Raw genomic sequence first — 17,363 nt, 5'->3', positions numbered from 1 at the left:
CGTGGGGTGGTTAATGTGGTTATCGCAGTTTTGGTGCAGCTGAAGCTCACCGAGGGCGATTCTCTGGCGCTTACAGGAGGGGCTGTCACTGAGGTTTATTTCCCTACAGAGAGCTCCTCCGCAGCGTTTAAACTATTGATACCTCCTTCTACCACCAAGAAATATGTATATATCCAGGAAACGGAGGGGAGAGCGGTGTTGGGGCTGGATGGCGTGTGGCAGGCCCAGATGAAGTGCTTGCTGTGGGCCCAGCTGCAGTTGAGTCTTTCCCTCGATCTGCTCTTTTTTCCTGCCTGTGTCACTTCCTTCCCGTGGCTCGCACGCGCACCCGGAGCCGAGCTCAGAGCGCCTGGCTTTAGTGGCGGTGACACCCCCGGTGCTCTCTGGGGGAGCGGAGCGGGGCTCAGCCTACAGGTTAGGACCAGCTAAAATCCCAACTTTTGGGTTTTTTCTAATTTGTGGGAGAGGAGAGGAGAGGTACCCCAAATATACACCACATGGCTCTGGTTTGTAGAGAAGTTCTAATTTTTCTTGTAAGTCCACAAACCAGGTCACTTGCGATTTCCTAAAAACTGGGCAGAACAGCACTTTGTTACCACTAAGACTGTCCGCAGTGAAGGACTCAAAACTGAGCTTTTTCAGATCTTTCTTCAGAGCTTTAACATAGACTCAGTTTGTCTTCCTGATATGTGAAATTTAGTCATTGCTCCTGGGTCTTGCAGATCACTTGCAAAAGCGATAGACTTTGCTATTGTGGTGGTAGATAACAAACAGACGTTTATTTGTTCACTTTTTTGTTTTTTAAACAAACGTGGCATCATGTCTTCTACTATCATGCTATATAAAATAGCATCCTGGTTTATAGGGGTTTACAGACTTCCTGTTTTTACCAACGTGCAGATGCTTTTACTCCGTTTGAACTTCATGATTTTTTTTCAAAACTGTTTCCATTTCTGCCACAGCAAATACCCTGACTTGCTCAGACCTGTGTAATAAACCACCTATTAGTTGAAATAAATGCTTTATGTAGAGGAATAGCTTTCTCTGTGAGTAGCAGTTCCCTTTTATCGATGTTATAAAAATCCTTGACTGTAGTTTTTAAAACATGAAAAGCATTTCCTGGACAACATCTTTCCCGCACAAAGCAGAACTGTGTTTCCCAGACCTACTGGAGACCTAGCAAAACAGGGTCTCTCAGTGCACTTCAAAAATTGCCTACTTTTCATTTGTAGTAACTTCTGCATTGTGTGATTGATGTGATGCTGCTGCACGCGCATCTGTAAAGTCAGTCTATGGAAACCCTGTATTTTGATGGAAATAAAGAAGTATTCATACTTCTCAACATTAAATCCATCACAATGCTGTCCTAAATGGGACCGTTTTCTCCATACGCATGTTCAGATCAATATTTGGCATTCATTTTGTTTTAGAAAGTTACTCCTTCATTTCTTATTTCACCAACATAGGGATGTATTACAGAATGTACATCTTGGTGCGAGGGAGCTGGTAGCTTAGCATAAGACTATTAAAAAAAACGTATAAACACGTAAGATTCACATTCACCTGAAGTTGTTCCGTCAGCCTTTGATGGCACATCAAGCGTTCCTTTTTGCCTGGATGCAAGTAAGATTTCAGCATTAGCGCTTGTCTACAGAGGAAACTGAGTTTACAGTGAGTGCGATACAGACCTCGCAGTGCACTGACTGGGGTTTAGATGCTTGCCAGATGCTGCCCTTAAGAGTTTAATGTCTTAGCGTAGTGTAAATTCACAAGTCACCTTAGCTAATAAATAAATTCACTATGTAGATGAGCTACAGTGTTCATTAAGAGATAGATAATTGGTTCAATGCGTGTCCTCTTTGTCCAGTTCCTCATAGGAATGAGACACTACCAGCTGCCTTTATACACAGCCTGCACTTTGGGATCAAACACCTGTAGCCGACCATTGCATTGTAACCGTTGATCCTTATTTTCAAGTGATGTGGCATTCTGTTTAGATACGAATTCTTTTTCATAGATGTATTCTTTGATTGACTCAATTTCTTGTCATGGGTGCTTAGCTATAAACTGCTTTCCTAGCTGTTTTGCTTCTTGCCCGAAGGAACTCTGCCAAGACAAGCTCTTCTTCATCCTCCTGGTATCTGGCCAAACCCAAACTGCACTGTAGTGGAAAACTTGTATCCCAGCTCTTCACGGCGTGTTTTGGGTGGTAGGCACTCCAGGGGTATGCCAGTCCATAATGCGTAATGTTTTGTTGTGCAAAGTTATAGTCTTTGTCTGCCAGGTAACTCAGAGGCTTTGCTTAGTATCAGACAGGATTAAAGCGTAAGAGTAAATTGGAGACATTCCAGTAAGGTAAAAGGTTAAACATTCAAATGTAAAGTTGGAAACAGTTTTTTAAAAAAAGAAAAAAAAAAAAAGTTGTGCTTGAAGCTACCTGGAACTTTAACTTCATTCACAACTGGTTTTTCACATTTTCCTCCCACAAGGGGTTACTTAGCGCTGAGATAGATCCTAGCAATTATTTCCTTTGGCTGATGTGCTTTTCGCAAAGCAACCTCTTGCTTTGGTTGTGTTACTTATACCCCTCGCTTCTTTTGCATGCAGTTGGAATTTCAAGGAGTACTCTCCCTTCTCCACTACCACAATGTAGTTATTGTCTCATTTGGCTTGTCTTGGACAGCAGAGATTTGGTGGGTTTTGATTTTCGCTTTTTTCATGTAACTTTATTTTCACTGCTCTGCTCTCTCTCTCTCTTTTTTTTTTTTTTTTTTTTAAAAGAGTTTTACTCTAATTAACACCTTCTGCAAATGCATCGGGAGATTTCTTTCCATTCCCCTCTATAGTCTGGCCTAGGGCTTGATGTTTCTGTTTTTCTGGTAGTCCATCCTGCAGTCCGTAGTGGAAACACCTCTGTTCTAAGTGCTTAGTGCTCAGAAAGCTACAGCAAACCTTCTGGGCAGAAACTATTGGTTGTACCAACTGCAATGTTAGTGTAACTTTTGTCCTGACTGGGACTTTTTTAGATGTTACCTCCTTACAAATATTGCCCCCTTACAAATAGGTATATTCCCCCTCCTCTTTTTGCTTCTAAATTTTGGTAGCGTTCACTCCCTGCATGCTGTAGAAGCTGTGTGTGTCCCACATCTGTCATCTTTAAGCATTGCGAAAATCTAGTTTGTTATTCTGACATTGATTAATTATGAACCCAGTTTTCGGCATAAAACATAGGCTTTATTGAGAAGCAGTCATAAACAAATGCATAACATGACATTGAAGAAACAAATAGTCCCGATGAGTCCCCTTTGCAGAGAAATACAGATGTGAGACAGTCCGTCATTTAATGTACAGCAGCTGTTCCCAGAACAACGCTTCCAAATGTAAGCCATTACCCATCCACACCAGTGCCATGAATCGAGAATGAGCGTGTAGTCGTGCTGGATTTTTAAAATCAAGTTTCAGTTATTTGCAGATCGGCTTCAAAAATCCTCATTTCTCCTCAAATACATCGAAGTGACATGTTTAAGGACTTTGGGAAGACAGGAGGACTCTAGCATACGAAGCACTGCGTTCCTGATACATCGTCATACGAGTAGGGGTGTGATAACCTCGTCTATGCATTTACTGGTTTGCATCACTTTCAAAAGTTCCAGTTGTCAAAAAAAAACCCCAAAAAACGTTTCACCCAAAACTGGTGGTCAAGTCCAACCAGACTCTTTAGAAAGGGCAGATTTTTCTTCTGGGCATGTTCAGAGCTTCTCTAATCACTGCTTCAAATTTCCTGCCTAAATTGTGCCTCAGTATCAGCAAAGATTTAACTGGACGTACTATTTGCTAAGGAAACAACACTTTGTCCCTAAAAACTGGAATGAATCTTGATGTGTGAAGCAGCAGCCCAGCAATCCAGGTGGCACGGGTGTGCCTATCGCCTGTCGTCTGCGTGGCCACATCCGATGCTGCTTTGTTGCCTTAATGGCAGCTGACGGCACAGCACCCAGGAGCCAAGCAGCTAGTGCGGACCCCTCTTGAACCAAACTGCACGTGTCAGCTTTTTTCCCTTTTGCAGTATCGAGTAATTTAGGATTGTTATGCTTGCAAAAGCAAAGGATTATTTTTCAGTAGCTCTGGGACACCTTACTTTGTGCTAGCATCCATCACAGCCCAGCTCCCATGCGTTTCTCTCCTTTTGTGTCCTTTTTTTCTCTAGACTTCATGCAAAGTTCTGCTAAATACCACTTCTGTCCTCAAAACTCACAAGCGATGGAAGAACACTTTAAATTTGCTACATCAGGAATCTTCGCTTCAGAAAGCAATTTTCAGTCAGTAGTATGTATAAGAAATATTTCAGTGTGTGTTTTTTTATATTGCTGCACTTGCAAGAAGCCTTGAATTGAACCTGCTGCATTGTATTCTGCCAGGAGACAGTTCTTAATGCTGTGCAATTTGAAGCTGTTCAGTAGATTTTGAAGCCTCATCAAATGGTTTGAACTTGGGTCCATCAGCTTGTTTTGGGGGAAGACAGGAATGCGTTGGGGAAATCAGTGCAAGTGGATTTGAATTTAGAGATATTCTAAGATGGATCTTTGTTCAGTTTTTCATTTTGCTTTTTGTTGGCTGTGGTTTGTTCCACTAGCAAGCAAGAATTCGAAGTTAACAGGATATAAAATTGGAAAGAACAGGTTCTTACCGGGTTTTCCTTGGCAGGAGCACATCAGTTTGCCCTTCCTAAATGACCTATGATGATCTAGCAAATCTGTCCAAGTTGTATTGTTTGTTGCAAAGCGATTTGCACAGAACCAGGGGCCAGGGATAGTTATTCTGAACTCTGCTGTGGCCAGATCCTTTTGTAATATCGGACAAGTGACTTAAAATTCATCTGTCTGTTTACTGCTTCGTGATACAAGGTTGACTCTGGGCTTTTTGCGAGTAAATGACGTTATAGTGTATTTGCAAAGATCCTAAAAAGATTGTCTTTCTATAAGCCAGTAGAAAACAAGGGCAGAAGCGTTATGGTTGGTACTCAACCAGGCAACTTAATACTAAAATTCTTGTGCATCACAGATGAACAAGAGGCCTTGAAATCCATCATGAAGGACCTGGTAGCACTCCAGATGAGCCGACGTCACAGACTGACTGGATACGATACCATGAAGAACAAAGACACCGCTCACTCCAACAAACAGGTAATAGGCTATTTAGTGACTACTTGAAATGTTACCTGGAGGCGGAAGGGCCAGAGGAGGCGGACAGTGGGTCTGCTGCCCGTGTTCTGCCTTGTGCTTCCGACTGCTGAAGCACCCCAAGTGGATTAGCTCCCTATTCTTGCCCAGGCTGTGTTGCCAACCTGGGAGCTATTTACTTAACCTTTATGGAGTGTGGAGGGCACAGTTTTGATAATTTGTAACGTCGTAGTGTTCTGCCTTCCTCCCACACACGTGTTTTTGATGGGGTTTGGTCTGTGTAGATTAGCTAAAAAGTTTACCAAGTGGTTTTCTGCTTTCACGGTCATATTGCCATTTTTGTAAATGACTTTATTATTTTTAAAGAAAAAACACAATGCCAGCAGTCCACCCCTCTTGGGCAGCCCTGCAATAACAAACCAGTGTGCCTCTGCAGTGGAAGAAAAAAAAATTCCGGTAAGAAAACTGGTTTCCTATTCAATATTAGCAATTATAAATTAGGAGCATGTTTTAAAGTTGTGTGCATCGACCTTTATAGAATTCATTTAAGCAGGTGTGGGAGGCCGGGAAAGCTTTTCTTTACTGACTCTGTCATGATGTAGCAGTATGATGCACTCTTCATTGTAGCGGAAATAAAACTTAAATTCTAAAGGAAGCGGGGAACTGAGCGGCATAATGATGAAAAGGAACCAAGTATTTCCATTTCTGATGCAAAAGAAGACCACTGCAGTTTAAAGCTGCATAAAGCACTCTGTCGGATAATGAACTAATGCTGGTCTCAATCTTCACACGATTCAGAGTGCATGTGAATACAGAACGAAGATCCCGATAAAAAGTAGTCAAACTGAAGTTCGTCCAGGAATGTTAAAGGGGATTGTCTAAAAGGACTGGCTTTAGTGAAACTGTAATAACTTTGCTTTGGTGAAAAAGGAAACGGTTATTTACAGGTGTCTGAATGGATGCGGCATCCGTAACAGGGAGGATTGTCTGGAGTTACCCAGTCATATATCCCATGAAGAGGGGAATGAAACTAACCCTTATTTGGGTATGGGGATGTGAAGTCCATTTTTTTCCAAAAAAAATACCTTCCCCAAGGTAATAAGTGGTAGGGTCAGTACTTTAAAGCCTCTCTGTCTGTTCAACATCGCTGGAGTCTCTTTTTCATAGAGAAAACTATTGCATTGGCTTTCTGGTAGAAAGAAAGGATAGAATAATATTGCTCTGCCAGCAAACGCTGCACGTCATTTGAATGAAGTACATCAATGCAAAAGCAACAATTTCAGCCAAGAATTGTTTGTCCATTGCTGTCTTTAAAAATTAAATCAAGTTACTGGCAGTTAGACTAATGTTAATAGGAGAAGTTGCCTATATCAGTAAAATAACTCTTTCTGGTTATATTCCTATTACAGGCTTAAGGTTTTTAGAGCAGGCTTTAAAGTTCACGTCTGTCTCTTCCTCATGCTTTGTCTGCTCATAATCTACTTGTTCAGCTGGGATCTGGGATTTCCTCAAACGTGCCGGACAAATCCGTAGATGGAGTAGTACAAAATCCTTTCCAAATCACTTTGAAACGTAGATTCAGAGATGTCTTAAACCAAAATCTGTAATCATTATTTATGACACCCCATCACAGAACTGGAATGCTAAAGTACTAAACTTGGATTTGCTTTCTTACTTATCTCTTAGGACAGTTTATGTGAGTTGCTTTAAAAAGTGGTTTATATAGGTTATAGGTTCACTGATTTCAAAGGAAGCAACACTAGATGTTTAACTCCTCTAGGTGCTCTCTGACGTGTAAACACTAACATCACTTTGAATACCTTTTCCTAGATCTTTGAAAAATAGACAGTAATGGCCAATGTCTGATCCTTTTGGAAAAATCACAGGAGACAGATGCCAAATTCCACCCCCCTTTCCCATTACCAATGAAACATTTGAGAGTGTGCGATGCTGTTGAGAAAGATCTATCAGTTTGCTTAGGTACTGGCAAGTTGAGGAAAGGCTTCCCAAGAGCCCTGCAGTTCTGTTAGTGTTGTCTAATTTTAACTAGTGAGAGCTTTGTCTCTTAGGTGTTTCATGACCTAAAACACATCTTGAGGTCAGAAATTTAATCTAAAAACTTACATTAATTCAATTTAATCCAAACAGTGCTATTTAGTTCCCTTAGACTGGGCTACTTAGAATAGTATAGCATTAAAGAAAATAATCTAGAGCATTACTTGCCTGAAAATCCTAATATAAAGGGATCATTCTTCCATCCGTTACGCCTAAGAAACAACTGTTTCGTCACTAGTTGGCTGGTGGACATCTTTTATAGTTTATTATTCCTGTGCTATTTGTTGCATTTTTCCTTTACTGTTCAATTAAAATGAGTTCTTTAGAGTTTGCTTCATTTTGGTGTCGTTCTAGAGTGAGTTTTTTTCTCTTCCCACATTTGAGAAACCGTCTTTGGTAGTTACATGTGAATTACCCACCTGCAGGTGATCGTTGCTCTGATTGGGAAGCTCATTAGTCATGATCAGTTCTGCTCCTACAGCGTTGCTGCAGGAATGCTGTGTACTCGCAGTGATTGCCTGGGTCCCTTTGAACTGCATTCTTGACCACTAAGCCTGCCAGATACTTCCTCTAGCTAAAGAGCATTTCCTGGCCACATTTTTTTGAAGTTCCTAGATGTATGATTGCCTATTGTCTAAGGCTTTCACAGATGGCTTAATCTATTCCAATCACATAAATTGTGCAGCAGAAATTATGGAGTCTTATCAGAGCAGATTTTTCCCTTTTATTTTTATCTTTGTGACCTAAATTGGGATTTGAACTTTGATCCCCAGAGTTGAAAGTTCAGCGTGTCGACTCTTCCGTGCCACATAGCATCTTCTGAGTTTATAGTGAAACGCACAGGTTGCGCGGTCAGTGCTTTTAACCGTCTGCCAGATATGGATGATGACCCCTTTGCACTTTAAAAGATGACACATAGTTAACTTGTTTGTCACTTCATAATTTGAGTTTCAGAGGCTGAATTTTTGCAAAAGCAGAGATTTAGCCTGTGCCTTACAAATAATGAATGTTGCACATTCCCTGTATCTCTCTTTTTGCCGTAGAAGAAAACATGCTTTCTTTGAGAATGCACAAATAAAATTAGCTTTAGTTCAGATGAATATGCAGTTGGACTCAATTTCAGATTTTTGCCATGCAGCGTTAAAGATGGATTAATTTTCCTTATATGTATAAGTATATTTCAGTGTCCTTTGTGTAAGTGACAGTTCATAAAAACTACCACTTAGTTTTTACGCCTTTTCTTCTCTTTCTCCCTTAGCAATTTCTCCATTCCTCATGGTGCTGTGTTCACACGTTGGCCACTTACTGTCCACAGTCTGCTTCAGCTTCCGCGGAGAAAGCTGTCAGAGCTGTGTTCTGGTTAGCCTTCGGAGGAGTTGACGCCTCCCATGATCACAAATCGACCTGCTTTGTGTTTGGGCCCTAAAATCATTATACGATGCATTTGTGTGCTTTTAGCTATGCCAGAGTTTCGTTGTGAACTAACCTTTTGTTCTTTCTTGTGCAGAATGATGTAAGGATAAAGTTTGAACATAACGGGGAGAGACGGTAAGTCTGTCTTCGCTACTTTGATTCTTTGCTTAGTAGAATAATTTAGTCGTTAGTAATTTAGGTTAAATGTTTTGTTGGCTTGACTTTCCTTGTTTCTGAATGAAAAACACACAGTAGAGGCAACAGCAAGCAGGTCATACGTGACTTAGTTATTTTTAAAAATCAGTGTGTCATGTAACACTTTCCTTTGATTTGTTTTCCTAGTATCTATTCGCAAGTGAATTGCAGTGGTGTTATAAAAGCTGTCCGGCCTGAAATAAATTCAGCCTGATAGGCTTATTTCAGATGTGTTCCCTATTTGTTTCATTTAACCAAAACCAAATGAAACTGATCAAATTAGTGTCATTCTTTTCTAGTTTCTCACTTCCTGATGACCTATCGCTATCGCTGTCCTGCTGTGCCTGGGCAGCAGATACAGCAAGGGAAGATTCTTTTCATTGGTCTAAAAGTTTCCTTGTTATTTCCTCTGATACTTAGTTTTGAGGCACTTTCTTTTACAAAACCCAGAATTAACTCAATTAGCATTTTTGGTGTTTGCAGTATGGTTTCCAATGGATAAAATTACCTGGATATTTCAAAGTAGGTCTCAAAACACCCCTTACCTGCCATCTAATTGAGAGGAACTCTTGATACTGTTAACGACTGTTCGGTGGCTGAGTGAATGTCCAGGAAGGCTCCAAATTTGTTTGCAGCTTTGAGGCTGCCCGTGAGCTCTCGCGGAGGATGGGGGAAAAAAGAGATCTTGATGCAGGTTTCAGTTTCCTTTCTCTGAAGAAATTAATTGGATTGTAAGCATGAATTTGAATGCTGCTCTTCACAGACATCCTATGGGAATCCGTTGGTTTCTCCCATCCCAGAGAGTACTTTGAACATGAAGTAGTTCATGGTTTCATGATAAAATGCAAATTTATGTTGATAGTTCAACAGTGCAAGTCATATGCAGTGATCCTAACAGCCTGTTCTAGCAAAGGTTACTGCCTGAGCTGCTTAGGCTCCTCCTCAAGTATCCTCCTTTCTCAAATTAAGGGATTTTTGTTAAAACAGAAAAGCAGAGGCATTCTTTGTTGATAAAGCAAATGGTGGAGGATAATTTGTAAAGTTTTCCTCAAAAACTGACCTGTTTCATTCATTGAAGTATTATGTGGTGAACTGTGTCTCTAAAAAAGACCTGAATTTGGGGCCTTGAGGAGAAAATGTAAAAGTAATCATAGCTGGGATCTACTGCCACCTTTGTCAGCCAGATCTTCTCAGTGCTCTACTGTCTCATGAGCATTGTGTGCACTACAACAGAGCCACTGTGTGACATGTCACGCTTTTTTTGTGATACCATGTTAGGACAAGGTAACTCGGAAGCAAAATCTTGTCGCCATAGTCCTCTCATCTTGCATGTCTTCTGCCCGAGGGCATTTAAGATGGCACAGAGCTCAGGGGAGAAGAAAGGTGGTTTTTTTTCTGCAGTAACATTAAAATGAAAAGGTTGATTGTGTGTTAGTCTAATTATGCAGTTACGCTCGCCTGAATTCCCCATTCCCAAAGTGGTATGCAGTTACAGACAGCAAGCTTGCACCGAGAATGTAAGTGTGTGTGCTTGGTTTCAGAGGAGCTGCCAGATCTAACCACAAATATTTAAGGTGGTCAGGCAGGAATGGGCTCCTTAAACCCTGCAGTCCATGATTTTGTGTTAGGAGAGCGCGCAGAGTTTTTAAACTAATAGAATTTGTGGCACCTGAGAACAGCTCTGCTTTTTAATGCATTGAGTGTAGAATGGAAGCCTTTATAAGGGACTTCGGCTCAACTGAGGGCTAAATTACATTTGTACGGTGCCAGAGTACTATAATTTCATGGATGGGTTTCTTACTAATATGTAGAAAATGTTACTGTGGGCTGCTTTTTAACAAGGACAATTATTTCTAAATAGCTGGATGTTGTAGGTCTGGTAGCAAGATGAACCTTTCCTGGGAAGGGGCGAAGGAAGCCGACTAACACTAGAGCTATTTAAAACAAAAGCTGCATTTCGTGAAAGGGTACTGAGCGCTGGCAAAGCAGGCTGGATGGACGTTTTGGAAACTGAGCCTTCTATCCAAAGCACGGGTTCAGCAGGAACTCCTGGGAGCTTCCCCAGAGGTGATTCGGGGTTTCAGTGAGCTCAGAGAGTCGTCCTGGTGAGCGAGATAGGTCTTGAGTTTCTGTGGTCCGTTCAGGTCTTCCTATTTCTGCCCGATGGCAAAATTGTGAAGTGGTGCTAATCAAGTTTGTTGTGGCAGTATTTCAGCTACGCCAGAGTTGTTCCAAGTTGCGGCGGTGGGGTAAGCAGCTACCCCAGTGCTCTCATAGCTTGCAGAAGGCCGGTGGCTGTCAGCTGTGTCCCAGAGCTGTGCTTGACTGGCTGGTAGCGGGGACGCAGTGTGGTCTCGTGGCCAGTGGAAGCAGATGGTGAGAAGTCTGGTTGTGGGAGCCCGAAGGCAGGAACAACCAACCATCTGGGCCTTGCACAGCGGAGAGATGAAAAGTGGGTTTTGGAGCAGTAGACGTCCTTGGTTTGCTGGAATAGTGGGTTGTAAACTATAGTTCACACTTGAATCCTCCAGTTCTTGACCCAGGGTATTTTACTCGCTGATTCTTCTGAAGAGGGTGAAAATCTTTCTTTTCCACAGCTGTTGAGGTAGCGACTTTCTGAGTACTTGGCAACTTCCTGCAGAAGAACATTCCAGCAAAATGAAAAGTTTTAGATGCTTTGCTGGAACCTCATCTTATTACTTTGCCTAAAGCATTAGAGTTTCTATTCCAAGGTAGGCAAAACAGTAACAAAAACCCGACGAAGAAAAGTATACTGTCATTTTTTGAAAAGCACGCACATGCCACAGGATTCTGCAGGGTTCTCCTAGGACGGCTGCGCCTGTTGCCGTTTTGGATTTCTTGAGGCTGTTAGTGTATGCGAGTCTAACACTCTCTGCCATTCCGCTGGCGAGGAAACGGCCGAGTGCTGGAACTGGGAGGTTAGCGTGTCTCAAGCTCTGGGCTCAGAGAAACTTATCAGAATAATTGCCATCCATGCATGTTTTGGGTGTCAGTCAGTCGGTGAAGCTGCCCAGAGATGCGTCACATACGAAGAAGACACGTGAGGGGGAAAGCATGAGGGTATGAGACTGGTCTGCCTTATATGAGTATTCTGTCTTAGATATCCATCTTATATGGATATTCTGAATTATTGCAAGTGCCACTGCTATTACAGCTGAAGCAGTATTTAAGTTTTGATCTGTTATGTCTCTAACTTAAAAAAAAAAAAAAGCAGTTTTTTAAAATAAAGCGAGCTGTGTGTGACAAATGACTGCACAGTTACAGTTAGATTTGCCTTCAGCTCTTGTGAGAAACCCCCTGCTGTGTCGCACAGGGTTTGAAGGATAACTGCAGAGGCAGTGCCGTGAGTCTGGGATTCAGATGTTGGAGTTGAGCATGCAGAGGGCTAACGTGGAGCTGACGTCACAGACCACCTTTGGGAAAGGCTTTTCAGATTCCTTTGTGTCCTCCTGCTGATGCCTTCCCGCCGGAGTTCAGGACTAACTTTGCTGTGGGAATGTTTGTTGAAACCTTTCAACTGGAACGCATTTTGGAAATTTTTAGGGAGTGAGTTGGGATACCGGAGTACTTAAACCAAATAGTTTTTTGTTCTTTGGGCCTTCTGCAGCTTTTAATTCAGCCCTCACTGAATGTATTTGTGTGTGTTTTGTGCCTGAGGCAGTATTTAAGCCAAAGTGCATAGGAGATTTGCATCCTGCTATGTGAAAGAAATTTATTCTGTAAAGGATACTTTTCTATCCAGGGAGAAAGGCATTCTGTTTGAAATCTTCAGTTGAACATTGCATTTTGACAAACCATTTGGAAATGGACCAGAGACCAAGAATGCCTTGCTAAAATAATTAATATCAATCCAAATTAGAAAGGTTCACTACCTACTCGAGGATGAACGGAGAACGTTCAAATGTGTTCTTAATGGTTCAGCCATCTAATTTGATTGCATTGTCAAGCGTAGCTCTGAATTCAATCAGTGATTCTCTTTCGTTCCAGAATTATCCCATTTGTCCGTCCCGTGCGCTATGAAGACGTGCAACAGAAAGTGAAAACAGCCTTTGGCCAGCCACTGGACCTCCACTACATGAACAACGAGGTACAGAGCATTGTTACCCATGCTCAAAACATGGAACGCTCTCTCTGGATGACATCTCCTTTCCCCATCCCAAGTTCTGTACCCTTAAATTTAATTGTCAGTTCTTCCCTCTAATACGAACCACAGCTGAATCGCTCTGCTCCAGAGGAAAACATGCCGATACTGACAAAACAGCACACAGTGTGTACTGTACGAACATCAGCATCTTGCTTCCTTGTACTGGTATTGTTTGGTAGACTCTCTTGGGGAAGCAAAAAAAGGGTATTTGAAGTATTTTGACTGTTGAATGCAACTATTGCGGGCCAATATTACACAGTCTGAGGACTGCAGGCAGTCCCGGAGTCATTTCTTCAGCTGCCCGATAGCAGAGTCGGTGTTGTTTGTGGTGTTTGCTGACCAGCAGCAGCCATCCAGCCATTTGTAGCACATTTACCTCCTGCCGGCTGCAACACCTCCCGCTTGTTGCCCGGCTGTTGGGCGAGCAAGGGGAGTTAGAGAACAGGGGAGGCTCTCTGGTATGCGATGCTGTAGGGGGACTGGGGGCACTGGCATTGGTAAAAGACAGTGACGTGGGGAATGGCATTGGTCTCTGAGGAAATAGGGTAGTCCGGGTTAATAATCTGAAGCATTTTGTTGGCTTTCTCGCTCTGGACACTATGGCTTTTCCTTGGGCTTTTTGTTGTGGTGTTGTCCTCGCACCATTTGGGACTGCATCCCTACTGAGAGAGATGCAAAACCCCTTTCACCAGCAGGAGTACGCCAAAAATGAAAGGGGCTCCTCAGCATTAATAACACGCACATTTGTAGATGTGAGTGGGCTGTAGAATAGAGTGTCTGTGCATAATTTCATGGGGTCTTACTAGCAAGTTTTAAATTCTTTGATTCCCTCTTTCAAAGTCTTAATCTTCTTCATACTGGTCTCTATCTGAAACCCAATTTTCCCTTATCGTTAGGCCTGGATTCATAAGTATTCTGAGACAGTGTTCTCATCAGGGAGTCAAGGGCCTGTATCTGACTTGTTCTTTGCAAACAGCAAATTCAGGTAGCAATTAATATTTTTGTGGATGGTGCCTTAGAGAAATTTGCGTAGGGTCAGCCATTTCTCTGATGGCGTGGGAGGAAAACCTTGTTAAAAAGGACAGTAATACAGTGTTGTAATGAAAATTTGTGGAATAATTGAGCAATCAAAATCCTATCTTCTATTCTGGTAACTTTTTTTTGCCTTTTTTAATGTTTGTTTAAATACTTGTTATGGAAGCAGACTTAGTTTTTCTGTCTTTTCTAATGATTTTTTTCCTTTTTTTTTTTTATTTTGCAGCTATCTATTCCTTTGAAAAATCAAGATGACCTGGATAAAGCAGTAGATCTCTTAGACCGAAGCTCTAATGTGAAAAGCCTTAGAATATTATTGCTGTCTCAGGACAGAAACCATGTAGGTAACAAATTCTGTGACTGCAGCAAAATGAAGTTTTTTACCCTTAAGTCTTTGAAACATGGTGGTAGCCTTATCTGAGAGTAATGGGGATTAGTAAAATCACTCTTCACGGACACAAATGCATATGTTTATCCTCTTTGCATTGACTTAGTTATAGGTGTCTCTTTTTTTTTTTCTTTCTTTTTCTTTTTTTCCTGGCTTCAGCAGCTGTTCAGGGACTAAAACATTGCAGCTTTTTAAGCTGTAATATGAAGGCCATTTTATATCAAGTACCCAATGACTGTATTTGGAAAACACTTAATGAGTTTGGTTTGCAGAGAACTGGGTTTTTACCTTTGATTAATAGTACAACGTAGAAAGTGCATGTAATTATCTTGCCTTTACGAAAGCACAGGTTGTCCTTGAAGACAAGCTACTGGCACTTCATCCTGGGAAGCCTGAGGACATCTCCCAGTGATTTTTCGGTTCTGTAGGCTAATGCATTGAATCCAGCCTTACTCTGTAGAAACCAAATTGCTTTTAGCTAATAACGGTGTATTCGCACCTAAGATGAATTCGATTGTCTCTTGGTTCACTTTCCTATACCACAGGTGGCTGTGGCAGTGAGCGTCAATGTAGTTTGCACTTTTCAGCAGCAAAGATCGTAACATAAGATGAGTCTTTCAGTCAAGCTCCCAACGCTGCCTGTTTTGGACAGTGCAAGCTGGAGAGGGCAAAAAGAGTCAGAAGTTTCCCTTATTCCCAATCTTTGACTGGAGAACTTTGTTCACTCAACCAATCTCTGTCTTTTTGTTTTGTTTTGTTTTCTTTTTTCTTTTCAAAATTTAGGTCATATAGCTTTTCAAGCCAAAGACCTTGACACCTTTGATATTTTATTTGCAAATTACCAAATTCTCTTGAAGAGTGTGACACAGAAAGCTACTTTGTCCGGAAAGCTCTGTTGTTAGTAGCTTGTCGCTCCTGAACGTTCACCCCTTTTCAAGGTCTGCAGACTGTGAGCTCAAACTCTTGAAATAATCACACCTGTAATTCTTGGAACTGTCGGGAGAACTTAAATATACTTCTTGCTATTTTTTTAATTTGATAATCCATGTTGATAGAAATGCAAGGACCTTTGGGAGTGTTGACAGCCCTTTCCCAAATGACTGGATGCCAAACGCTGGAAAGGTGTAGGAGGGGATGATGCTGTTCCTTGTCCTGTGCCCTTTCCCTAAGCGTTTGTCACTGGCTGCTCTGAAGACAATACTTGGCAAGAAGGCCTTTGGTCTGACCGAGCGTCGTCAGACTTTGTTCTGTGTTGTCAGGAAACTGTAAAAGGTGGCCTCAACTTTTGGTACAACACAGTAAAACAATCTTCTTTTACAGCCCTCTGTTAATTTCAGTGTCTTCAGACTGCAGATCAGATCTTAGATGATACTATCTGAACTTTACGTAACCCACCTACCGTAAACACCTAGTAAATCCCATCCCTACACCAGCCAGTAGCCAGTACTGTGGTGTTGTCCTTTTATTAGCTGTTTTTTCCTCTTTTGCTCAAAGCAGAAACAAACAGTGAAGTCTTCAGTAAGTGCCACTGTTTCCCCCCTCTCCTCCGACTTCCTCTTCAGCTCTGAGTTGCCTGACAGGAGAGCCCTCCATGTGATAAAGCAAAAGCCCACAAGTCTGAAGGAGGTTTCTTGGCTGCATGATCTCATCCCACTGAGGGAGCGGGAAGCATTATTTTTCCTGAAGTACAGGATGCAGATTTTGTTTTGGTTGTGCTCTTTTCTTTATGGAAAGGTAATGCCGTGGCTTTGGCACAAATGCGTATATAAAACAAATTAACTTTACAGCGGTAGCTGTATGACTAGTACGGAGAGCCTGTGTTTGTGAATAGCATTTATATTAATTTACTTGTGCCTCTTTCTGTGGCTCATTTGTGCTTTGTTTTATCAAGCAACTCACTTCTGTTGTCAGTCCTTTCTTTCTGTTTAGAAACTAATGGGAAGAACTGGCTAAGTTGAACACCTAGAGTACTAAAGCCAGACTGTCCGTGTAAATGGTGTGACCTCTGCACCCTTTATTCAGCTCCCATGAATCTATTCATGGCAGAGTTTATGTAATTTAAATCAGGCTGCCTCCTTACTCTGTGCAAGGGTAAGTGCTTATTATATGAACAATTATTCGATACTTTACCTTTTTGATTGTGTGGCCTCACACCTTGTTTGCCAGTCATATTCAAATAATTTTCAGAAGTCAAAATTCATTTCTTCGAGATATCTTCGGTTCTGTTCATCTCAATAAAGTAAGTTAACATTAGTTATATTCTGTAACACACAAGAAGAAGAGAATATTATTTCCTCTTGTAAAACTAGGTACTTTGGGACAAGAAGATTAAAACTGAAAGTGTCCACCAGTATTGAGCACCTGCTTTGACATGCGTAGGATCTCATTTGCTTGGGGGAGGTTGGCAGTTCACAGTATTTCCTAAGTTCGGACCTCAGTGCACTGTCCTCAGACAGTTGGTGTCCTGTTCAGTCCTCTGAGAAGAGCCATGTTCCCCGTACCATCCGTGGAGGGAGCACAGAGGAGTTAGCTGCCTGAAGCTGCAGTCTAAATATTTCCAAGCGAGTACCCTGCAGAGCCTGAAGTGGCCTTGCGGGTTCTTATGGCAGAGCTGCACAAGGAGGGCAACAATTCTCCTGGGCAGTATCCTACTGCCCTAAATTGAAAAACCATTCTGTAGTTCCTCTTCCTATAGAAGATGGAACTTACCCCTTCCATCGTTCTCAACAATCGGAGGAGAAATCCTTTGACGTGTCTCCTTTTAATCCTCTTCCTGATTTGAATGAGCAAATGACACAGTGGAAAAATGATCTTTAATTAGATTATGTCTATGTGCATTCAGGGAAGGGTAAATAAAAGCAACACAAGCAGCATTCATCTTGGCATCTCCAAACTCTGTGCTTTTAAACTCTCTAGAATTTATTTTCACTTA

General features: G+C 41.7%; 1 protein-coding gene across 1 annotated transcript in view; it reads left to right on the top strand.

Moving 5' to 3' along the window:
* The window catches only part of MAP3K3 (mitogen-activated protein kinase kinase kinase 3), a gene marked incomplete at its 5' end in the record, with an annotated part of 37,317 nt that overhangs the window by 2,018 nt on the left and 17,936 nt on the right, over positions 1 to 17,363 (top strand). The window contains 6 exons of the mRNA XM_082495035.1: positions 5,062 to 5,183; positions 5,547 to 5,636; positions 8,743 to 8,783; positions 12,852 to 12,951; positions 14,270 to 14,383; positions 16,001 to 16,165. Coding sequence (XP_082351161.1) covers positions 5,062 to 5,183; positions 5,547 to 5,636; positions 8,743 to 8,783; positions 12,852 to 12,951; positions 14,270 to 14,383; positions 16,001 to 16,165 — 632 coding nt within the window. The remainder of the gene's footprint in view (positions 1 to 5,061; positions 5,184 to 5,546; positions 5,637 to 8,742; positions 8,784 to 12,851; positions 12,952 to 14,269; positions 14,384 to 16,000; positions 16,166 to 17,363) is intronic.

Source organism: Vanellus vanellus (assembly GCF_965231255.1).
Source record: "Vanellus vanellus genome assembly, chromosome: 24".
Classification (NCBI taxonomy): domain Eukaryota; kingdom Metazoa; phylum Chordata; class Aves; order Charadriiformes; family Charadriidae; genus Vanellus; species Vanellus vanellus.
Note: the sequence above shows the minus strand (reverse complement) of the source record. Positions and strands in the feature narration are given on the sequence as shown.